The 26,605-nt window shown below is 35.3% G+C and overlaps 1 protein-coding gene across 1 annotated transcript in view; it reads left to right on the plus strand.

Annotated features, from left to right (window-relative positions):
• The window catches only part of SGCZ (sarcoglycan zeta), a 459,487-nt gene that overhangs the window by 324,789 nt on the left and 108,093 nt on the right, over positions 1 to 26,605 (plus strand). The window contains exon 4 of the mRNA XM_059156376.1: positions 16,964 to 17,051. Coding sequence (XP_059012359.1) covers positions 16,964 to 17,051 — 88 coding nt within the window. The remainder of the gene's footprint in view (positions 1 to 16,963; positions 17,052 to 26,605) is intronic.

The following is a 26,605-nucleotide window of genomic DNA, read 5'->3' on the forward strand; positions in this document are numbered from 1 at the left end:
GGGTGGGAGGTCGGGGTACCAGGTGGTGGGTATTATAGAGGGCACAGATTGCATGGAGCACTGGGTGTGGTGCAAAAATAATGAATACTGGGGCGCCTGGGTGGCTCAGTGGGTTAAAGCCTCTGCCTTCGGCTCAGGTCATGATCCCAGGGTCCTGGGATCGGGCCCCACATCAGGCTCTCTGCTCAGCAGGGAGCCTGCTTCCTTCTCTCTCTCTGCCTGCCTCTCTGCCGACTTGTGATCTCTGTCTGTCAAATAAATAAATAAAATCTTAACAAAATAAATGAATACTGTTATGCTGAAAATAAATAAAAAATAAATTAAAAACAAAAAAGAGTTGGAGACTTAACCAGCTGAACCACACAGGCACCTCTGAATGTATCTTTTTAAAGGAAAGTCTGGGGCGCCTGGGTGGCTCAGTGGGTTAAAGCCTCTGCCTTTGGCTCAGGTCATGATCCCAAGGTCCTGGGATCGAGCCCCACATTGGGCTTTCTGCTCAACAGGTAGCCTGCTTCCCCCCCACCCCCGCCGCTCTGCGGCCCTCTCTGCCTATTTGTGATCTCTGTCTGTCAAATAAATAAATAAAATCTTTAAAAAAAAATAAAGGGAAATCTGATATAGCCAGTGATTGTGTGGCAAAATCCATGTCTTGTGTATGTATCTCTCATATCTTTCTTAGGTTATATGGTAGACATTTTTACAAATAGAATAAAGCAAATATTTGGCTCCAGGGTTATGGTAAAAATTTAGCTGTCGCATATGGTAATTTTATTTTATCACATGCTTCAACCATCTATTAACTTCACCAACATGTTCCAAGGAATGTCTGGTTACACAAAGAACTCTTGGAGGGAGAATAAGATATAAAAGACCATTTAATTAGTTTTAGCAGAGACTTTTAAGCTTCTAAAAATCATCCCTGAAAAGAGGAATATCTAATAATTCTAATGGCTGGGTAACAATATTTTGCAAGTTTGTTGGGTTTTGATTAGTTCTTTTTTGCAAAATTGAAGGTGTTCCTGAGTATTTTCAGTTATAATGTTGTTGATAAATCAGTGTGATGGGACATTTTTGGATAGACTTCAAAAGATAAGTAACATTTGTATACTGAATCACTTTATTTCTACCTATTCATGTATGTGGACAAGTTTCTCAATCCATGCATTACACAGCAGAAGCAGAGTGTATCTCATGCTGAATCCTTTTTCATTCTATCCGTAAGTTACCTTTCTTCACAAAGATGTATATCCACTGGGGGAAAAATTACCTAAATCATTAAGAAAAACATTTCTAAAAGTTTCTGACAAATTCTTCTTGGTTTTGCATTATCTTTTTAAAATTTTTAATTGTGGTAAGGACCTCTGATAAATTTATTCCTTTTTTTTCTTTTGATGATGATAAATCAAATTTGTGATACAATTTTTTAATTAGTTGAATAGTAATCTTAATTTACCTAAATCAAGAATAATTTTTTTTAAACCTTGTGTCAGGTACAGAATAAGTAACAAAGACAAGTGTGGTATACTTGCAGTGGAGCTTAATGGAAGAATTGCTGTTATTAATGAAAGTCTTAGTATGCTGTTATTCTTAGTATGCTGTTAGTAATGGCAGTCAGTATGACCATGAGAGAGGCTATTGAAGGGTGTGTGACAAGATCATGGGAGAATAAAGCATGAATCCAATAGTTCAGAGTATCAGAAGATCATCTCTGTAGTAACGGAAATCACTAAGAATTATGACTGAAATGAAAGGAGAGAATGGCAGTGAGTGAACCAAGAGATGGAAACTTCTAGGAATGAAGGCATGGGTTGTGGGTTATGTAGGTGGGATTCAGATAGGAGGTGAAAAGAGGAGGCAAGAATTTCTTGGAACTAGTTCGGAGACACATAGTGTCGTATTAGGTTCCTCCCCCATTGGAAGAGGGAGCAAAGCCAGCTATAGTTGGAGAGATAATAGGAACTCAGTATATAAATTTTGTAAATCTAGGTCAGTACTTCATTTTAAAAATGAGGAAGTTATTATTTTTTTTTTATAAACATATATTTTTATCCCCAGGGGTACAGGTCTGTGAATCACCAGGTTTACATACTTCACAGCACTCACCAAATCACATGCCCTCCCCAATGTCCATAATCCCAACCCCTTCTCCCAAACCCCCTCCCCCCGGCAACCCTCAGTTTGTTACTTTAACTTCTTGCAAATTCATTGTTACTTAATTATGAAGAATTTTACAGTGTGGAATGTAAATAGATATTAATATCGATTAGTCCTCTACACTCTCTACAGCTTTCTTAAGTTGGTCATTCATATTTAGAACAATGAATTTCAGGCACTACAAATTCCTCCTGCAGATAAAAAGATTAAATTTTATCTTTGACTTTCTAAAATTGTAAGTATACACATGTATTCTACTTGTAAATATGTTTGGCATGGAGGATGAAACAGAAAATCTTTTTAACCTTATGTGTTATTAATATAAATCATTAATGGGTACCAAATTAATATATTTTTTGACATAACAGTAGTGGGAAATTAAACAAAATTTAACAGCTGGATTCAATTTTAAAATCTGCGTTTTTTTTTTTTTTTTTAAACACTCTTCATTCATTCATTTCTACTGCTTCACTTATTGTTTGACATAGGTAGAAATTCTAGCTTCTTCCTTAGTGTTCAACCTCTGGCTCCCAACAGCATTAGGTCAGGCAGGTCACAGGGAAGACAGCAAAGTGCACTATTTGATTTCCCTGAATTTGGAAACAAATGCTCTAAATGAGCATATTTAAATTTCTTAGAGATTAAATGCTAATATTAAGGGAAGATATTTCTCCCTAAATATTTCTCTGCTTGCTTTTATCAGGCAATGACAGTTTTATAACATTTTTATTTTGCCTTAACTTCTAGAAAAAAAGTCAAAGTAAAATTCAGGCAACAACTAGGCAACTCTAACAACAACCTTGTTGAAACAAGCAACAAAATATGTGTCTGGACACATTTATTTCTCAGGTTTTAAAAGGCCTTTAATTCTGGTTTTAAATTTTAGTGCCCAAGTTAAAGTTTATAACACATTTAATATCATTTGGAAAAAGTAGCATCTTAATGAAAACATAAGTATTTTACTTTTCGTTCCTCTGTGTGTCTCTTTAGATGGCATCTGTCTTTCATTTTTTTATGGAAAATAGAACAAGTCAGAAAAACTGTAATACTTTTTATCTGTTAAAATGACTTCCAAACATCCAGAGAGTTCACTGATTTCTCATATCAAAAATTCTGTTTTATAATAAAAATAGTCCTTTAACTCCAGTATTCACAAATAGTAAATTGATTAGTTTATTACATTTGAAAGTTTTTAGCTGTTTTTACAGACTTAACATAGATAGCTTACTCTGCAAAACAACATTTTCTTTCTCCGTGACTTAAAAAATACTTCTTGCATAATGGATCAACTTTGAGACACAGATAAAGATTCCTTTCTTCATATATGAATTCCACCAATCTTTCTAGGAAATATTATTAAAGTCTGTTTGTAAGGATTAGACTAACTAGTAACCGAAATGAACAAGTATATGGTCTGGTTACCATTAGCAATGTATCATAGCTGCTTATGACTTTCCTTGTGATATGGCAATTTATAAACTCTGAATTTGCAAACATCTTTCCGTCACACAGGAGCGCATATACACATGCATACTTACTTTTTAGAAGTATCTAATATTTCCAGGTACTCACTTGTCTAACTTCAGGTCACTTACTTTTCTTTCCTTAAAATAAACATAGTTTATTTTACTTTTTTTTCTCAATCCTCATCTCTATACCTTAAGTTGTTTTATATATTGTTGAATAGTACGTTTATTTTTAACGTAAAAGTGGCATATAATCAGAACTTTGGCTTCTAGTAAATTTTCAGACTCTCTATTCTGAGATAAAGTCCCACTTGACAACCTAGATGTATTAATTGAATTTTTCATTTGAAAAAGGTAATAGAGAGGGGCGCCTGGGTGGCTCAGTGGGTTAAAGCCTCTGCTTTCAGCTCAGGTCATGATCTCAGGGTTCTGGGATCGAGCCCCGCATCGGGCTCTCTGCTCAGCAGGGAGCCTGCTTCCTCCCTTCTCTCTCTCTGTCTCCCTCTCTGCCTGCTTGTGATCTCTGTCTGTCAAATAAATAAATAAATAAAAATCTAAAAAAATAAGAAAAAGGTAATAGAGAAACCATAGTCCAAAAAAAGAAAAAAGAGAGAGAGAGAGAGTTAAAAAGGAGCAGGACATCACTGGGTGTTATAGACAACTAATGAATAGTTGAATACTGTATCAAAAACTAATGATGTACTATATGTTGGCTAACTGAACATAATAAAAATTAATTAATTAGTTAATTAATTAAAAATAAGATATGAAAACTGAAATCAGAGTTTCCCATAATGATAATTAACAATACCTAGGACTTCAAACTGTAGGAATTAATAACTAGCTGAATAGCATAAGGAACATCAGGCCATTATGTTTACAAATACTGTCCTTTCAGAATTTGAGAATTTGTAAATAGTCTCTTGCCCTTTTGAATTCATATCTTCTCAGATTAGCACTGTCCTCCAGTGCCTAGCAGGAGCAAATACAAATCTTCTCTAGAAGGATGCTTCCTTAATCCAGGCTCCTGGAAATTCTCGAATGTTGACCATGAGCTAAACCACTAACAATAAAAAGAAACAGCCTGGGAATGGGCCAACACAAGACAAATTCAACAAATGATTGCAAATTCAACAAATTCAATGCAATGATTCACTAACTTAGACCTCTAAATTACTTCAGCAATTAGAATTTTCAGTACAAAATATTAAAATGATATATATGTAATAATGCTTAAGAAAAAACTTTAATAAGAGAGTGAATAAAAAGGTCACCTGGGTGGCTCAGTGGGTTAAAGCCTCTCTGTGCCTTCGGCTCAGGTTATGATCCCAGGGTCCTGGGATCAAGCCCTGCATTGGGCTCTCTGCTCAGCGGGGAGCCTACTTCCTCCTCTCTCTCTCTGCCTGCCTCTCTGCCTACTTGTGATCTCTGTCTGTCAAATAAATAAATAAAATCTTTTTTTTTAAAAGAGAGCAAATAAAAAATAATAACATAAATATAATTGACCAGTCAGATGTGAAAAAGTAACCAAGTCTCATAATAAAAGATATATCAATGAATTGATAACTCAGCTTAATAGGTGACTAATGCCGCTGAGGGGAGGAGTAAATACACAAGGGAGGAAGCCCTAAGCCAGCGGGTAGCACAGAGATAGAGAGATGAGAAATAGGAGACAGAGTTAAGACATACAGATAGAATGAAAGAACATATATTCCATATCTAAGGGAAATTCTGCCTGGAAAGGATGTAAAGAATGAAGTAGAGGCACTATTAAACAGTAATGGGTGGCCATTTCTGCAAAACTGATCAAAGACAGGAGTCATCAGATTCTAGAATTAAGGAGTATCCTAAGTAGAGTTTTATAAAGTGAAATTTATACTTAGATTTATCATAATTAAATTATTTTTAAAATTAAATTATTTTATGATTTCTTATATTTAAAAATGAATATCAAATTAACACTATATTTATTTAAAAATCATTCAAAAATAAAATCATTAAGATATTAGCATTATTTTTAAAAAATGTTGGGTGCATAGTTGCTGTAACTTTGAGATCTGAAATCCATCAGAGATTCATTCTCTAGATCAGAAGTCAGTAAGGGGTGCTTGCAAATGTCTGCTTTTTTTCTTAAATAAGATTTTACTGCAATACAGACATGTCCATTTATGTCTTGCTCGTGGCTACTTTTGAGCTACAGAAGCAAAGTTGAATAGTTGCAACAGCAACTGCATGGCTGTAGAGTCTAAAGTATTTACTCTATGCCCCTTTAAGAAAAAGTTTGCTGATCTCTCCTCTGGATGAAGCTAAGGTGATTAATTACTCCTAAAATAAAAAGACATTGTTAAATATCATCACCGGTGATGATATTATTTAACAGGTCAATCTGTGGCACCATAATGTTCTGAAAGTATATCCATGTTATGAGAAATGTCAGTATGATTATTAAAGGGGAGGAGTATGGAGAAAATGTAAGACAGGGAGAGCTTGCACAGGGCACTGTGATCAGGAGGACTTGGGTGGACATACTGGGACAGTCACCTCCTTTTAGAAGAGAACCAAGGGTATTGTATCAGAATAGGCACATTTCTGTAACAAGTCTGGTATCTCAGGGGTTAAGTCAAGTACAAAATCTGTCACTTCACAATCTGGTGGTATTGGTAGGACCCGTGATTCAGATCCTCACAGACATTTAGGGACTGAGGTTTTCTCCATGTGTCATTCCACCACACCTAGGGCGTCAGATGGAGAAGTTAGCACCTGACTGGCAGGGTTTTGTAGTCCAGGTCTGCAAATGTCTTACATCACTTCTGCCTGTATTTCTCTGACAACTTCGTCATTGTCCGTTGTACAGTCATATCACCTACTAGAAAGAGTAGAAAATGTAGCCTGACTGCCGTGTGCACAGGAAGAAGCATCATGGGTTAGTGAGCAGTCTTTTCCATTGGGAAGTAGAGGGCAAACACATCTTAATTTATAAATCTGCGAGTTAAACGTAGGCTTGCCATACTATGGGGAATAGTTTAAAAATAGTTTTTTGAGACAGTTGTAATTTTCTGCTTGATCTGTGGGTTCAGGCCACACTGCAGATGTAGAAGCTTCTAGCAAGTAGCTGTCTGTGCCTGCATCTCAGAGAAACAGAGCCCGTACTGTTCAGTCATCTGCAGACCAGTACCATAGTATCACTTGGGAGCTTGTTAGGCATGAAGAATCAGGCTTCACTCTGATCTGCATGTTGAAAGATCCTCAGGTGATTTGTATGAGCATTTCAAATTTCTGAGCATCAGGTTAGAGCAGTTTCTCTAGTCATGTCATGTGCTAATTGTTCTGACATATTCTAAATGTTCCTAAATGTTCAGTGACCACAGATGCTATAGGTACCATTTTATATAGCTAAAAATATAATTAATTTTATCTTTCTTCTAGCCTCCAAATCTGTCATCATTAGATTTTCCTATTAAGAGACCAAGGATTATTCTTTATATTATCTTAGAATGAAAACAAAAAAAGTCAGAAATTTTAAAGTGCTGTAGTCCTTTGAAAAATTAATCCCAGAGAGACTTTCCACCCTTTTATTTAGTTGACAAAGAAAGGATGAAAATTGTTATAGCTTTTCAAAGTAATGATTATACAATTTGAGGGAAGATTTATATATATTTATGTATGTATGTATGTATATATATATATATATATATGCAGCTGTCTTATCAAATATAACAAAGGCATAACAATAATTAGCAAAATGCTTCAAAGAATAGAAAGTCATAGATAATTATACAAGCACAATAACTGTTATCTATAGGGTTGGTTTGTTGCTTAGTATCCACATACATATTTTTACCATGTTCCTTTAGTAATTAATATGGGTAATGTATTAGATTCTAGTGGGTTAACCTCACATACAAAAATTACACAAAAAAATATAACCTTATATATAAATTTTCTCTCTCGCTCCCTCTAAAATATTTATACTATTAAAATAACATAATTATATGTTACATATAATTATGTATTTATTTTAAGGAATTGGCCCAAACAGTTATGGACGCCGAGAAGTCCCAGGATCTGCAGTCAGAACCAGCGGGAGACCCAAGAGAACCAATGGTATACTTCTAGTCGTGTTCCAAAGACCTGAGAATGAGAATAGCTGATGGTATATATTCGGTGTGAGTTTGAGTCAGGAAACAGAAGGCTGATGTCCCATTTCAAAGACATTCAGGCAGAGAGAGCAATTTCTCTTACACACCACTTTGGTTCTGTTAACGTCTTGGATGGGTGGATGAAATGAACCTACACTGGGGAGGGCAACCTGCTTTATTCAGTCTACTAACTTTAATTTTAAGCGCATTCAAAAACACCCGGACAGACACATCCAGAATAATGTTTACATAAATATCTGGGTGCCCCAGGGCCCTATTAAGTTGATACATGAAAGTAACCATCACAGGTGCTATGACCCTACACTTACTTGATTTTATAACCAGTTGTTTTTCTTATTACCTATTTTGTCATTCCACTATCTTTTGTCACTATGGAAAAATGTCATAATCATTATATTTCTAATTTCCCTCATCTGCTTCTGCATAAAATCAGTAACAGCATAGATGTGCACACACACACACACCATCAATTAAAAAGTTGGTCTGATATTTCAGCTACTTAAAGTGTTTCATCAGCCAACTAGATTTTAAGAGAAAGATTTGTTGTTGCTGTTGCTGTTGCTCTTTTTAACTAAAAGAAACGTAACTAATATGAGTGAAGATATTTCTAAGGAAAATAATTCAATAAATGATTTTTTTTAACTTCTCTATCCCTACTGCCTTCCTGAAAGGCATTTCTTGGAAAGTTACTTTCCTCTTATCTGAGAAAGGTGAAGTTTTTGTTAAGTGTGCTGCAATTTTCAAATTTTAGATTCCAGAGACTTCTTATCCTCTCTCTAGTGCCAATATATATATATTTTTAAGATTTTATTTACTTATTTCAGAGCATGAGTAGGGGGAGGAACAGAGGGAGAGAAAGAGAGAATCCCAAGGAGACTCCAAGCCAAGCACAGAGCCCAATATGGGACTCAATCTCACAGCCCCAAAATCAAGAGTGGGAGCTTAACTGACTGAGCCACCAGGCGTCCCTCTCTAGTGCCAATTTTAAGCAAGGTAAAAGAAAAATAATTTAAGTGAGACTAAGCTCCTTGCTTAACTCTGTTTTTCCTCATTACTTGAATTTATAGAAGATAAAATCTGTTTCATATACAAATACACATGTGGCATACCCTGTAGCATTTTATTATACAGGAAGTAGGAGAGGGTTTGTCCGGTGGTTGTTCTGAAATAACTACCCTCTCGCCATTGGATAGTTCCATTTCTAGAAGAATTAAATTTCCTTGTTCCATATAAATAAATGATTTAAAAGAATTAATCCCATTAAATTTTTTTAGGGCATATGAACTGGTTAAACTGAAGGTATTCACATATACTCTGAAGTTTCTTTCTGCCCATCCAAGTGAGCACAATTTATGTACTCTAAGAGGCAGCCCCCAGCCTCCCTTACCCCATCAGTAGGGGTGTCCGTCATTCATGCTTCTGGTTAGGCAGAGAGTGAACAGGTTGGCACCCTCAAAACTACCATGAGGGCAAGATCAGCCTGGAGAAAGTCTGATGGGGCAACCAGAGGAGCAAAGAGACAACGGAAGAAAGAGGGGGAAGAGGAAACTATTTTCCTGGTGCAGCAAGTGTCCTCTGAGAGGAAAAGGGGCATTCTGGTCATCTGGTTAAAGCAATAGTGTCCTTTCATTGATCTGGATCTTTATGACTTTAGGAAGATATAATACTTTTCTCCTTCAGGATGCTTATTCAAGAAGCATTCATTTTCTAAGCCTCGCCATGGCTAAAGGTTGGGTTGGAGCAATTTGAATGATAACAGAAAGCAGCCAATTACCAAAGATTCCCTGTCAATGAAACTCTCTGTGCAAAACTGTTCCCTGTGGCATTATTCTGAAGACACATTCATGGGTAGCAGTTGGGATAAGGAGACCGCCCATGAAGAGTATGTCTAGACTAGTAGGTTTATTTTATAGCTTTAAAGAGACAGGAAGGAGCCAGAAGGGCCATCAGAAGTCCTAGATCATTCCCACAAGAGATTTTTGGTAGGGTGACCTCCGTGATTCAATAATTTATAGCCAAAACTTAATGAAAGTGAGAAATTCTCAATAAAAGTGTTGGAATAGAAACAGAAAAGCTGACTGGTGAAAGTATGCTCTCTTCCCCTTCACTGCTTCCCGTGCAGATTAAAACGTCACCACTGCATTTTTGAGGAGGTCACTTTAACACCTATAGATAGCTTCCTTTTCATGATCAATATTTCTTCTACCTTTAAAATACAAATTTCAACAGTTAAATGCTTTGCACTCTGAAGGAAATAAAATTTCAAGTAATTGTTGTCTTAACCAAAGAATTAAAATATTATCTGTGTTTTCAGCTTCTTTTTTTTTTTTAATTAGGATATGTCTTGAATTAAGTTTCCTTTTAGTTTACTGTGTGTGTGGCTTTTTAAAAATATAATTTCTTATTAACATATAATGTATTAAAAGCCCCAGGGGTACAGGTCTGTCAAGTGTTTTCAGCTTCTTAAGTGGATCCGATGCTTCATGAAAGGAATGAAGTCTGCCTTGTGCAGAGATGATGACTGTAATTCACATCATAATATGATACGACTCGTTCCAGTTTCATGGCTTTTTAGAAACCTTGCTCTGGGCAATAAATAAATAAATAAGTATAAATAAATAAATAAATAAATAGATTGTAAAAGCTTGGTAAGTTCATTGTGGCCTGAACACAAATCCCTGTAAACGCAGGGTAGCCTGAGTGCATTATGTTGTAAATGTGTTCAGTTCAGTTCATTCACTCAGCAGACATTTACTGAACATGAACTAGGTGCCAAGCATGACACAAACTCTGCTTTCAAAAGGCTGCATGGGGGCGCCTGGGTGGCTCAGTGGGTTAAGCCTCTGCCTTCGGCCCAGGTCATAATCCCAGATCCTGGGATCAAGCCCTGTGTCGGGCTTTCTGCTTAGCGGGGAGCCTGCTTCCCTTCCTCTCTCTCTGCCTGCCTCTCTGCCTACTTGTGATCTGTCTGTCAAATAAATAAATAAAATCTAAAAAAAATTAAAAAAGGCTGCATGAACTAAGGAAAATGACAACACCTATGCTTTCAGGACAGTCCAATCTAATGGAGGATATAAATAAAGGAAGGATCAAAACAAAGCAAAAATCTCATGACAAGAACTGTGATAGACATCAACACTGATTGAGGCCCTGGAGAGTGGGAGGTGCACTTTAGTGCTGGAGGAGCAGAAACGCTTCAGAAATGATGCAACTTTGAGCTGAACCTTGAAAAATAGGATTTTGCCAGTTACGGAGAAGTGGGTAAGAATTTCAGGCATGAGGAACAGAAGATGAGAAGGCACAGAACTGGCATATTTTCAAAAACAAGGGAAATCTGGGTCATTCTTGCATCGTGAAGTGGTGTGAAATAGAGCTATACAAGCAGGATTGGATCATATTGTAAAGTACTTTACATGTTATGAATGTGAATTTTTTTCCAAGCTGGGATTGAGGAATCAGTAAATTGTTGTTGTTCTGTTTTAATTCGAGCATGACGATTTTTTGAAAAATGTTTTAGGTAACACTAGATAAGAAGAATCAGTGTAAGGAGAAAGTGGTTGTTGTGATGTGAGTTGTGAGTTTGTTACAGGAGTGGTCACAGGAAAGAGTGTATTTAAGGGACACTTCTAACATAGCCGATTGAATTTTGAGAAGGAAGATAGAGAATTTGGGGGGTGATGTAGGTTCATTGCAAGGTTGTATAATATTGGTCAGTGAGGATAAGAAACCGCACCTGGTAAAACTCAGGTCAAATTGTATAAATTCAAGAAATGACATACCAGATGCATGACATTTACACCAAACAATACAGATCATTAATTATGTTCACTTTCAGGATAGCAAGTAGGGTGAGTGATACATTCTGAAATATGGGTGCAGAGGGCAATTCAGGAGTATATACTTTTGCTATAGAACCTGAGAAAACAAAATGAAACAAAATGAACCAGACTTATTGAAATGTGGGTGATGGCAGTGTGGAGGTTGTCTTATATTCCAAGACCATGTATGTATTAGATTGTCCTTTTTTTTTTTTTTTTTTTTTAGATTTTTATTTACTTATTTGACACAGAGAGAGAGAGAGAGATCACAAGTAGGCAGAGAAGCAGGCAGAGAGAGAGGAGGAAGCAGGCTCCCGCTGAGCAGGGAGTCCGATGTGGGGCTCGATCCCAGGACCCTGAGATCATGACCTGAGCTGACGGCAGAGGCTTAAACCACTGAGCCACCCAGGCAGCCCTAGATTGTCCTTTTAATTTTAAATTATACTTTTTTCATTTTTTAAATTTATTCTTACATTTTGATCTGACATTGTAGAAAGTCTAGAACTGAATCACCACCAGAGAGGCAGTATATCACAGTGGTTGACAAGGGAGATTCTAGACCCAAATTGCTAGGTTCTGATATTTGCTCTGTCATTTATTACCTGTGTGATTTAGAGCAAGTGACTTACACTTTCTTTGCTGGAATTTATTTATTTGTAAAATAGAAATGACGATAGCTAAGCACTGTTATTAGTAGAATACTATAATTACAGTGAGGAATAAATAAAAGCAAAACACTAACAGTGCCTTTAGCAAAGGCTAGCTACTAATCTAAGCATTTTGTATATATCATCTCATTAATTCTTCATAAAAAGCCTGCAAATTATGTATTATTACCCCGTTTGCAGATGAAGCAGTCATGGTTCAAAGATGTTGAGTGACTTGCCAAGTGAAGCAGAAAGGTTTTGGCAGACTCGCTACTTGAACTCAAAAAGGGGGTGCTCTGTCTGTCTTGCAGCCAGTTTATTTTTTGATTCTTTCATGGGTGGTTATATTTTAAGCTACTGAGAAGATGAGCTCATACATGTAAAGTGTTTAGAACAAAGTCTGGCATGAATAAGTGCCAGGAGGCACTAGCTGCTCCTGTGACTGCTATTTCTACAACTTAATAGGTGTGAAAGAAAGAAGTGCCTCTTATATACACCTAAATGCATACAAAAACAGTTTCTTCTCATCAATATAACTTACACTTTATGAGAAAAGTCTCTATGACAGCAGTTTACTACTAGTAACGTTCTCTGAGCTTTTTGTTGTTGTTATTTTTCTATTTATGTGGTGGATTGTCTAGCTTTATCGGGTAGGTTATGAACTCCATAAGAAAAGAAAGTTTGTCCCCCTTGTTTCTGTTTTTTACCTAGTAACTAGCAAAGAGGTGGACACATTGTAGGTAATCAGTAAATATGTACGATAAACAAAGACAGGCAATAAAAATGAGAAGAAAGGAATCTTTTTTTTTTTAACCTTATTCACTTGCACCACCTCTGAAAAAAAACATTGAAATAAGAGGGACATATTACATAATTTTTCTAAAACCATTAGTAAGGTTTCAAGAAGGCCCTTGGCGTTAAAAAAATGTGTGCATGAAAGAATCATAAACGGGCTTTCAGGCCCACTTAATGGTATCACTGAATCCCCCACCTGCATTGTCTGAAGAGTAGCTAAGAAGGCAGATAACATTTCCTAGAGTTACAGCCAAGATGCAAGGCAACTCCAGAACACTGTGATTTACCTGCCAGGAGATTTCCTGGTTCTCAACAACAGATATTTGAATCAAAAGATGAAAGGTTTTTTTTTTCTTTCCTCCAAAAAGAAAAGATATTTATATTACTATATTGTGCAGAATAATATGCCACCCACTTACTTACTCTCACACAAAATTTTTATGTCTTATTTCTCCTCCATGAGATAAGACTAGCAAATAAGTTTCTCCTCTTGATGTTCTCAGCAAGAATAAGCTACGAGAGTACTGCTATGTTTCTTTTAATATCTGATATTAGACACTAGTCTTCAAATTCTTGGGATACAGGAATATAAGACAAAGGACTGTAAGGAAGGAATGTAGAGCAGAGAGTGCAAAGCGTTGATTTCCTAGTGGAAATTATTGTCTTACACATAAACCTCTGGAGAGATGAACACAAGAAAGGAGAGATAAGTGTTCTTAAATGTCAATCTTTTTTTGGAAAGGGGTAGATTCTTGGTACTAATTTTACCCTAAAAAAGTGTTTAGTATTAGATTTACAGATTGCTGAGGATTCTATCTTCTTTGGATGTTGCTATCATTTTTATCATGTGTTTATCACATATGTATATTTGAATTAGTACTGAGTGGGTGTTAAATAAAATGTCCTGCATAAGCCGTGGTTCTAAGCCCCCAGAGATGTCACTGTCCTGATACATAATTCAGAAAACAAAGTAAAGCTGATGCACTTACCTTTTGTTTAACACTTTTTTTCTTTATTTGTTTAATCTTATGCACCCAAAGTGGGGCTCAGACTCATGGCCCCCAGAGCAAGAGTTTCATGCTCTTTCAACTGAGCCAGGCAGGCACCCCAAGAATTACTTGTTTTGATTCAGCTCACCTGTCTATTTTTTTTAAACATGTCAGTATAACATAATAATATATTAATGTCCATGTGAATGCAGCATAGAGAATTGTTCATTACCCCTGAAAGCTATATGCTTCGAGTTTTAGTTAAAAAAAGACTATTTTTATCATGGTGAAGTCTTAATCTAGATATAAATATTTAATTCTGAGGGGAAATTTAGTGGACTCATGGGAAGAAAAGGGATGAATGCCAGGGGGAGAACCTCATTTCTGTGGTTATAGTAACGGAAAAGTAGATTGAAGTGTTGTAAACAAAGACATATAATGATTAGATTTTCACTTCTAACTCAAGTCTATCTCTACTAAATCAGATGAATTTCATATTGCCTTTTATAATGGACTATTCTCTCATCTTAAAATATTTATTAAGGCTATAATTATTTTCATATACTTATAGTTCTGAAATTACACAATATTAATGGTTATGTTTTTTATGCTATAGTTCCCAGAAATTTAGGTTTGCAAAGCAAATAAAAGGAAATATTATCATCAACTTTAAAAAAATCTAAATATTAATTGTGTATGTTATTTCATAAAAATATTAAAACAATCTGAATTAAAATTCAACCAGTGTATTTTTACGGTGTTTGGAACTGCAAGTTACTTTAGAGGCTTTTGCTGTTTTTTACATTCATGTTAATGTTATTGGATTCAAAACCCCCTTTTTAAATGCATGAGTTACATGTAATTAATTCTACCATCCTAGAATAGAACCTTTGTCTGCTTTTAAGAACCCTCTTCTTTGTGCAGTGTCTTTACGAGATCGGATTACCTGCAGCCCTTAGTCCATAACCTATACTGTAAACAGAATTGTAACATATTGCCCAAAAGGAAAGATAGAATAAATTTAAAATACATTAGATTTTTGCAAAGATGGATTACTGCAGCATAGAAATACCTATGGAAAGAGGACTAGATATATTTTTTGAAATTGTATAGATAATACTTCCGATTTGTGACACAAAGAAATGAGTTGTGGTAAGAAAGAGAATGAAATTAACTATAGTGGCTTTTGTACAACCAAGTCTCACTTTACAGAATAAAAGTATTCTTCAAAATGTGGAAAATTAGGGTGCCTGGGTGGCTCAGTGGGTTAAAGCCTCTGCCTTCGGCTCAGGTCATGATCCCAGGGTCCTGGGATCGAGCCCCGAGTCAGGCTCTCTGCTCGATGGGGAGCCTGCTTCCCCCTCTCTCTCTCTGCCTGCCCTCTCTGCCTGCTTGTGACCTCTGTCTGTCAAATAAATAAATAAAATCTTTAAAAAAATGTGGAAAATTAATTTAAAAAAACACATCTTAGTTTACACATAGTAGCAAAACCCACTTTGAAAAGAAAGCATGTGTGCACAGAGTGTGAGTGTATGTGTGTGTGTGTGTGTATGTGTGTGCTTCTTTACCCAGTGCTTTGTATCTAGGCAGATGTGGTAAAATCACCTTTAAGAACAAGCTTATAAAGCCCTTCTTATGTATCTCCAAACCACAAATCTCAAATCCTAATTTTGAAAGAGTTTTTTATAGCTTTTATGTAAAAGCACTTGTGTATTTACATTCACATAGAAGTGACATATCACCTAGATCGTGAGGACGGTATTGGGAGAGATTTTCATAGAATTTTTTTACCTGGATTAAAAGCTCCATGAGGGCAGGCATTGTTCCATTTTGATCACTGAAATTTCCCAAACCACTGAAATGTCCCAAACGTTACAGCATGCACAGTGAGCTCTCAATAAATACTTGATGAGTGAATGATGGACAGTTTGTAAATGATCACCCTGCTTATATTTTAGATCATGAAAATGAAAATGTAGGCAGCATAAGTTACTTATGGATCCATGGTGGCAGAAGCCCACTATGCAGCTTCCTAAGGCAGTGGGTAATATCCTTCAATAAATTATCTCACTGTTAAGTGCTAAATTAGTGATAAAAATAAACATCTAACCAAGGTTAGATATCCTAAATAAAAATTTCCAGGCAAACATATTCTTATATTTTATATACCTCCCTACATAAACCATTCTGAGATTTACAGGGCATTCCCATGTGAGGTAAACAAACAAGCAAACGTCATTTATAAGAAAATTTATTTACCCACTCAAAAAATACCTAATAAATTCTTTTTTTTTTTTAAGCAGTATGCTAAGCAGTGAGGATATAATTGTATACACATGACTGTCATGGTTCCTGTCACATGGACATTTCCTTTTGTGACGAAACAAATGAAACCAAGTAAACACATACATATGCAAAATAAATTTGCCTTGCGATGAGTACTTTGAACAAAATAAATGGAGACTGGGAGTTTGGAGATTGAATGAATTTGTAGGGGAGGCAGTTTTGATGAGATAACACTTCAGCTGGGATCGGAAAGTTGCAAACTCAACTTAAAAAGGAACTTCCTCATTTGGGTAGGGTTTAAAACATCTCCATAGGTAGACATATATTCCACTGGAAGATGGAGAGGGGAGGAAGTGTCTACACCTTGGACATACAGCAATTGGTAGAGTTGGAAATTATTCTGTCAAATAGTTAATGTCCATTTACCAATGTGGAAACATTCCTATCCCGTGAAGTAGATATGATGAAACACTTGTATTTTTTTCATAATATCCAGTCAATATTTTGGGATGTTAAAATAAATGCTAAATATAAAACAAAGGAATAGAATTTTGGTCAAACCCAAACTAATGCAGTATAGTTTTAGAGATTAAGTTTGACTCTATTTCTATTTTTATTTGATTTCTTTGTTTTATACATCTTTCCCAGGATAGTCCACTGGTCTTACAGTCTGACAGGAATGTAACAGTGAATGCAAGAAATCACATGGGGCAGTTAACTGGACAGCTGACAGTAGGTGAGTGCATTGGGGGTAAATATTGCTTTTACCATCTTACTCCATTTGAAGATTTGTGATTGTTTAAATGGGGGAAAGCGAAAGTCTGTTATTTCTCTAATATAAAATTAGACATCTTTTTTCAGCCTATCTATCTTGCATAAGATTTGATTTTTCATAAACTAATTATAGTTTCCTCTAATGGCAGTTCTTACTCTTGTCAATGTGTCACTATGAGACAATTACATATATGTTATTGTAATTACTCTTGAATTATGAAATGTACCATTTTTCTAACAAATATCTTCCTGGTGTATATAAAACACATGAGATATAATAGCATGTGGTCTCCATGTCCTTTGTTTTAGGTAAATAATGTCCTAAGAGATATTATCTGCTAATGTAAATTAGAAATGACATATTAGTTGAATATAGTAAATCTTAACATTTATCAGTTACTTCTAAATCTGGTGTTGAGATTATTTATATTTTAAGATTTATAAGCTTTAGAAGTTATAAACATCCAATGATAAAATATTGTTTTCTGATATCGTCAAAAAATTAGTGATTTGTATTACATGGCATTATTATTTGACTCAGTTTTTGTAAGAAAACAGGCAAATAAGATCAGTTGTAATTATGTAAAATAATAAAAAGATTTGATTTGTGTGTAACTGTCAAAATATCTTTAGAATGTTGTACTTTTTTGTGGAGAAATTACCCAATATTGATAATCTATGTGTGTATATAAAAGTATATTATAAGTAGTAAATTACATTTTCAAGGAATGAGTTGTCCTTATCTTAATGAAAAATTAATGAGCACTATAACACAAATGTATATTTCTACTAGTTCTTTTTAAGTTACACCAGAATATGATATTTGAAAAGTGAGATTCATAAACATTTAATTTGATTGTGTCTACTTCCTTTGTAGGTATATGAAATACTTTTTGATATGTTATTTGCTTTAATGAAGCAAAAAATGCAATTTATATTTTAACATATGTGTATTTCTAAAAATATATTTGCACTTTATAATAATTCAGTTTTATTTTATGTTATGTTCTCATTATAGAAGTTGGTCACTAGTCATCATCAATTGAACACTAGGGGATAAAAATCAAAGGAGGATAAAGTGAAAAGTTGAACAGGAAGTTTTATTAATGGATAGGGCTATATGTAAAACATATTTTTTTTTGTAGTCTCCCTCAGTCACAAGTGATTGTGTTTGGGAAACCCAGAGTAGCTGCTGTGTGGTCCTATAGTGTAAGCATGATAAGAAGGTCTATAATTCCATGTCTGTAACATTATCTCAGTAAAACATTAATAGCAATTGGATATTAAATAATTGGAATGTCATTGTTCTAAATATTTTAAAATCTGCTTAGAGTCACCATTGTATGCTTCATCTAAGGTCTCCTATATCATCATAATTTTCCTTGTTTAATGGCTCAGTAAATTTTGGAGAATAAATTCACTCCCAGGAACCACTAACTTTTATTGTCAAAATCATTGACTCATCTTGGATATATTCATTCCATTTATCAAGAATCCGTGACATATCCAAATTATATAGAAACCTTAATTAAAATCCACAATTTCTCATTTTTCTGTCTTTCTTCATTACTTCTTCAAAGCTGAGAGTCATGGATGCCTTAAGTTTTACTATATGGTAATAAGGCAGTGTCATTTGCAAGAAATTCAACAAAATGATATTATCACTTAGTTCTGGTTTGCTTTTCATAATTCACATTCTGAGGATTAAACACCACATTAAAAAAAAAAAAAAAAAAAAAAAAAAAAAAAAAACATGGGCGCCTGGGTGGCTCAGTGGGTTAAGCCGCTGCCTTCGGCTCAGGTCATGATCTCAGGGTCCTGGGATCAAGTCCCGCATCGGGCTCTCTGCTCAGTGGGGAGCCTGCTTCCCTCTCTCTCTCTCTGCCTGCCTCCCCATCTACTTGTGATTTCTCTCTGTCAAGTAAATAAATAAAATCTTTAAAAACAAAACAAAACAAAACAATTAAAGACAGCTTCTGCAGCAGAGTTGACTTTTTTGGCTCCTTCTGAAGTCTGAGGGGCTTGCCTTCATTGCCCAGGGGGATTTACAAAACAGCCAGTCAGGGAGTGGGAGTACTGAACAGCAGGGGTGCATCTTTACTGGTTCTCTGCCTTTTCTAGCGGCTGTCAATAAGCTATATACGCTCAAATTTGTTTTTTTTTTTAATGATAAGAGAAGATATGCTTTACGAGAACAATTTAGCACTAAGATTTTTTAACGAGAATATTTTTCTTTGTTTTCTCAGGATTTTGAGTCAATATACACTAGTAATAAAGTCCATATGATGAAACAAATGTTTTTTAAAATACCGCAAGTTTATAAAGAGATTAAAAAATTAAAATGTACATATATATATAATTACATAAAAAGTAATACATTCTTTATCCATTTGAAAGCTATTTGTATCCTATATAATGATTAATTAAACTACACTGGCCTTCCTGGTGGTAAAGATGTAAAAAGAAATGTGACTAATGACATGATCCTACTATGTTTAAGGAGAAACATCTGAACTTTTTATGGAAAACCAGAGTTTTCCCTTCACATACCCTGAACAAAATGAACATGTTGTTTAATAGAAAGAAAACTGGATGATAGAGTGTACACTATTTTTAGCAACTCTCCATCCAAAGAAGCACCAGCCTGCCAACACTATGGTCTGGTGCTTTAAGGAAAGCTCAGAGCGTGACCACAAAGTGCATGGATAAAGTAATCGTGAAGCAAGGGATAGAACATGTTTGCCAGTTCAGCTTTATTCAGGGATAAAAATTTAGGCTGATATGCCTATTAAGTATTCCTTCTGATGTATACTTTCACCTGGGCTTGTCATTAGTCAGATGAAGTGAGAACTCAAAATGTTAGTGTTTGTGGCTGGGTCTCCTCAGTTCAGAAGTGAAGAAAACTGATGATAAAATTGGTAACCTTTAGTAAAAACTGAAGATCCTAAGACTGTTAACTGTGTCGATGCCCTTCTGGCCACCTCCATATATTTCTAATATCCAAAACAGGCAGAGAGGCACGCGTGTGCACACACACACACACACAAACAGGCTACCCCATAGAATTCTACACCATAGAATTGGTGTATGGAAAGTACTAGGAAAAAAAGCTGGCATAACACTTAAATAAACATTTTGAGTCAGAGACTACACACTGAAGGATTGATTGAGACATCAGCATTTTATTCAGTGCAATATGCTACAAGGTAATTAGAGTCAAGAAGCTTTTCTAAAAATATTTGCTGTCACCTATCACGGTAAAATAAACCTTCAGTAATGCAAGCAGTGAATAAAATCACATAATCTCTAAAATGAATCACATAATTTAATCACATAATTTTAACAATAACTATGTTACTATTAAGAATTTATTTTATAGGGCGCCTGGGTGGCTCAGTGGGTTAAGCCGCTGCCTTCGGCTCAGGTCATGATCTCAGGGTCCTGGGATCGAGTCCCGCATTGGGCTCTCTGCTCAGCAGGGAGCCTGTTTCCTCCTCTCTCTCTGCCTGCCTCTCTGCCTACTTGTGATCTCTCTGTCAAATAAATAAATAAAATCTTTAAAAAAAAAAAAAAAAGACCCTATGGTAAAAAAAAAAAAAAAAAAAGAATTTATTTTATAATAGTGTTTATTAGATTGATTAAGCCATGAGAATTTTTTAATGTTCCACAAATTAAAGTTAATCCATATATCCAAAGATTTCACAATGCCTGTCACAAAACATTCTTGCTAGAAAGGCACTTTGAATTATGACTATTAAGAGATGTTATAGATAACCAAACAACATCTGAACAACACTGAACATAAGCTCAGTGAAAATTATTTTCAAAACACCAGAATATGTGGATTTTACACTAACACTGATATTATGAGGATAATCATGTGATTTATATATCAAAATGTTCTAGAAGAATATATTCACCTAGAAATCACACTTTAGTAAAAAAGTAGTTTTAGAAAGGAATTATATTTTGATAGTTAAGAGCATGGATTCTGGAGCCAGCTAAATCCCAGACCTGGCACTTCCCAGCACTCTGACCAGGTTGCTCAGACCACCCTCTATACTCCAGGCTTTCAGGCAGATAACATCAGTGTCCCTCTCATACAGTAGAGGTGAGAATTGAGTAAGTGAACAGATGTGAAGGACTTGGAAAACTTCACATATATTGGAACACTTTAGTATATTCTAATTATTGTAATTTTCATTAGATCTGTATGTAACGAATTCTGTACAATTGGCCAAACTTCTTGGTTTTACTTTCTCATCTATGAAATGAGTATTATGCTAGATGATCTCTGTAGTTGTTTCCTGAATGTAAAATCTATTTTACCTTTAGAGATGAAATTTTTTAATGAATCCTCTGGCCCATTAAATTCCCCACTATTCGGGGGCGCCTGGGTGGCTCAGTGGGTTAAGCCGCTGCCTTCAGCTCAGGTCATGATCTCAGGGTCCTGGGATCGAGTCCCGCATCAGGCTCTCTGCTCAGTGGGGAGCCTGCTTCCTCCTCTCTCTGTCTGCCTCTCTGCCTACTTGTGATCTCTCTCTGTCAAATAAATAAATAAAATCTTAAAAAAAAAAATTCCCCACTATTCACTAGTCCTGTAAAATGCCATCTGATTTGATTTTTTTACATCTTAGCCACAAATTATAAGTACATATTTTTCACTTAAAATGAGACATGTAAATAAGCACAACTAGATCATCATCATTATTCTTATTATTTCACCAAATTTTGGCTTATACAAAGATATTTTAATGATGTTTATTCCACAAATTAATTCAACAAGTCCAATAAGTTTATTTTTGTCAAAACTAAACATCAGCATGTTTTGTCCCTAAATAAATGGAGAAAAATGTAGATGAGGGTTTTGTAATAAATATTTAATGACCCCTAAAGTGACATGTAATCTTGCGTTAAAGCAATTACTGTGAACACCTGGGAATCACTTAATTGACTGCAGATGGTGTAGGACATATAAAAAGTAGAAGGTTACAGATTATTCTCACGTACCAAATTTATGTTTTTTGTCATTGACTAATTTTTTTAACATAAAGAATGCTGTAATAGTCTGGGACAACTTAATAAGAATGAATATTTTATGTAAAAGAGGCTGTGCAAATCTGGGAGAATAGATCAATGAAACACTTAGGTTGAGTATGGCACACACATTTTAAATGATTAAATGCATTGTTGATGTTTCAGAGCTCATTGTTAAATTAATTAATTAAGCTAATACTAATTAATAAATGTGAGAAAATAGTACGTCGAAGTAGATGACTGCGCTAGGAGAAGGCTGGCATTCATAAAAATTAGGACCCTTAATCTGTGTAACTCAGGTGTAACAAGAATTACAATGTCTGAAAAAAAGACACTAGTTTTATCTTTTAGTGCGCATGTTTTGAAAAGTTTCATCATAGGGGTATTTCATTTTTTTAAAATATTTATTCACTTGAGAGAGAGTGCATGTGAGGACAGAATACGGGGCGAGAAGGAGAGGTAGAGGGAGAGAATCTTGAGCGGACTCCCCACTGAGTGGGGAGCCCAGTGCGGGGCTCTGTCTTGTAACTGCGAGATCATGACCTGAGCTAAAATCAAGAATCGGATGCTCAAAGGACTGAGCCACAAAGGCACTCCTCACTCCTCAAAGAAGTATTTCATATCATTGTCTGAACATTCTGAATCATTATACCACTTTTGTGGTGTTACTGTTCGTTATTGCCTTAAAAACAGAAAAATGCATTGTCTCAAATATTCAATTAAACTCTCAAGTATCTGTAGTGTAAGACATGCAGAATCAAAGAATACTAAGGATTTTGCTTCCTGGAGCCTAGACCAAATTCTGAAATAGATGGTTTGGCTAGTCATTGCCAACCCTTGCTAGCTCTGATCCTCCTCCTTCTAGGTACTCCATGCCCTAGTCTGGGATCAACTGTTCTACTGCTGTGAGGCCAGCTCCATTTAAGAGTTCTCTGTGTTAGGGTTCTAAAGACCATCCCTGCAGGGTGTTGGCCTCTACTTCTCAAGACCATGAGTAGCTAACCCGCTAAAGTAGTCAGTGGATACTAATGCTTTGATTGCTATGAAAACATCTTTGAACTTTCTCCCCTTCCAGGCAACATATATGGTTCAAACTAAGATCTTTGGTAATAATGCCTATAGGTGTCAAAGAAATACATCTGATCTTAAGTACTTAAGAATGAGGGAGACAAACCATAAGTGACTCTTAATCTCACAAAACAAACTGAGGGTTGCTGGGGGAGGGGGTTTGGGAGAAGGGGGTGGGATTATGGACATTGGGGAGGGTATGTGCTTTGGTGAGTGCTGTGAAGTGTGTAAACCTGGTGATTCACAGACCTGTACCACTGGGGATAAAGATATATGTTTATAAAAAATAAAAAATTATATTTAAAAAAAAAAAAAAAGAATGCCATTGAGGCATTTTAAAAGTGCCATACTCCTCAATCTTAGCTCTACCTAAGCCAGCCCATCTCTTTATATGATGATTAAAGGAGATAATACAGATTTTTTCAATAAATTTAATGCAAGAACTCTAAGTATTTCTAACTGTATAACACGGAGGAAAACCATAGAGACATGAATAACCATTTTATTAATTCTGTGATTATATAAATTTACTCAAAATACGCTATGACTAGCTCAGTTTAAATTTTAATATTAAGATTTTAATAAAATGAAAATGATTTATTACGGAGTTTGTGATGAATAAAATTAGAATAAACAAAATAGGGATAGAGTGGTTTCTAACTTCATATTTTTTACACTTAATTGGCATTATAGCTATATGACTTAACTGAAATCAATGACTTTAATTTATACACTGTACTGACCTTTGTTTTTAAGGAGGCTCCCTTTGTGGAACCTCAGAATTTTAGGTACATTTGAGTTTTATACATAATTGACTTATTGAACATGAAGTTTTCTGTTGGTCTTAATAAGAAACTTATCTTTGGAAATTTGGTTAATGGGGCATACTGTTCACAAATGTAAGGTTATGGGACTAATTATCGAAAAACATCTGGTGGTAGGAAACTAAATAAAATTTAGGGGTTCATATGTACGCAGAAGATCATTTACTTCAGTATCAGGAGCCCTAGATGAGGTCTCAGCCAAGCCCATAACTATAGAGCAATGCTAATTGCCTGGTCATGGAATAGAGGAGATATACCAGGGAGGGCCATTACCTATGATGGTCTTGGTCTGTTAACTACATTAGCTTTTTTCTTTTGTCTCACTTTGGATTAAGTGTCTAATCTTATGTGTAGTTTTGGAGAAATTACAAGTCAGATAATGCATAATCAGAAAAAGAAACCTGGTGGGAATAGAAAATTGAGTAGAGGAAGAAGGGGAAATGAAGAGCAGTTCTTCTGTTTCCAAGTATTTATTGGACTCCTGACAACATACTCCTCATAATGAGGAAACAGTATTACCAAAATCTCTTAAGACTACTTTGAAGTTGCTATCAATCCCTTAATCAGCATTCTCTGGTTAAAATATATAATCAGCTCTGAGTCCACTTGCAACCTTTTCCCATAATATTATCTTTAAATATTTTGTCATATATTTGTCTGAAATTAAGAGAATCTCATTCTATACATTCCCTTCATGTAGTGATCCAATTTTGACATGGTTTGTTTTAAATCTTCCATTCTGAGATCACATGTCTGCTGCTTTGTTTTCTAAATGCTCACTAACACATCGGTCTAATGCATTTTAATATTCCATCCTCTACACCTTTCCCTTTAAAGAATTAAAGCATATTAATAACTCACAACTTTTGGAAACTATCTACTCTCATGTCATAACATTCAGGAAAAAAATCTCATTTCTAATCTTACATTGCTTTTGCCAATCTTTATCATTTTATAAAGATTACTGAAAGTAACTCATAACCCATCATGTAAGTCTTTTGGGAGGGTAGATAGGGCAGGTGGTTCTAAAAGAATAATTTGTCTTCCTAAGTTCTCAATATTGGATTTCCTTATTCTCCACACCCAAAAGCTCGTTTCTTACACATTATGAACCTTTTTTAAATGAATCAGTAAATTTATCAACAACCTAGGCCACATTGGAGAATTGTGAGTAAATATATGTGGAGAATAAAGCCTTCAATATTATATACTAAGATGTTAATCATACATATTTTTACATTAAAAGCTCTGAGAAGTCATAAACCATAATAATTACAATTACTAAAATAAAAGGTATAGACAATACCAAGTGCTAGAATGGATGTAGAGGTACTAGAATTATACACTGCTGCTGCTGGGAATGCAAAACGATATGGCCACTCTGAAAAAAGTTCACTTATTTCCTATTTAGCCATAACTTGGAAATATTGCAGGTCTGTTTCCAGACTACTACAGTTAAGTTGAATATGGCAATAAAGCAAGTCAAACAAGTGTCCTGGTTTCCCAGTACAGATAAAAGTTCTGTTTATTTTGTAGTTTATTAAGTGTGCAATAGCATGTCTAAAAAAAGTGTATATGCCTTAATTTAAAAAGTACTTTAGTTTAAAAAAATCTTTTATTGATAAAAAATACTAACCATCATCTGAGCTTACAATAAGTCATAATCTTTTTGCTGTTGTAAGGTTTTTCCTTGATGTTGATGACTGCTGGATGACGTGTGCTGATTGCCAAAGTTTAAGGTGGCAATTTCTTAAAATAAGACAACAATGAAGTTTCATCCTTTTGTGAAGGATTTCTCTGTACCAAGTGATGCTGTTTGATAGCATTTTACCTACAGTAGAGCTTCTTTCAAAATTGTAGTCAATCTTCACAAACCCTGCTCCTGCTTTATCAACCAAATTTATGGAATAGTCTAAATCCTTTGTCGTCATTTCAACAATTTTCACAGCCTCTTCACCAGATGTACCTTCCATCTCTAGAAACCATCCATAAAAAGCAACTCCTCATCCATTCAAGTTTGATCACATCTTCAGGCTTCACTTCTAATCCCCGTTTACTTGCTGTTTCTACTACATCTGCAGTTACTTCCTTCCACTGAAGTCTTGAAACCCTCAAAGTCATCCATGAGGTTTGGAATCAATTTCCAAACCCCTGTTAATGTTGGTATTTGGATTTATTCCCATGAATCACAAAGGCTTTTAATGGCATCTAGATAGGTGAAAACTTTCTGAAAGGTTTTCAATTTACTTGGCCCAGATCCATCAGAATCACTATATATGGCAGCTACAGCCTTACAAAATGTCTTTCTTAAATAATGAGACTTAAAGTTGAAATTACTCCTTGATCCACAGGTGCAGAATGGATGTAGTGTTAGCAGGCCTGAAAACAACGTTAATCTCATTGTACATCTCCCACAAGAGGTCTTGGGTGATGATGTGCATTGTCAATGAGCAGTATTATTTTGAAAGAAATCTTTTGTTTCTAAGCGGTAGATCTCAACAGTGTGCTTGAAGTATTCAGTAAACTATGTGGTAAACAGATATGTTGAAACCCAGGCTTTGTTCTTTTTATAGAGCACAGGCAAAAT

The sequence above is a fragment of the Mustela lutreola genome, chromosome 18, assembly GCF_030435805.1.
Source record: "Mustela lutreola isolate mMusLut2 chromosome 18, mMusLut2.pri, whole genome shotgun sequence".
In the NCBI taxonomy this organism is placed as follows: domain Eukaryota; kingdom Metazoa; phylum Chordata; class Mammalia; order Carnivora; family Mustelidae; genus Mustela; species Mustela lutreola.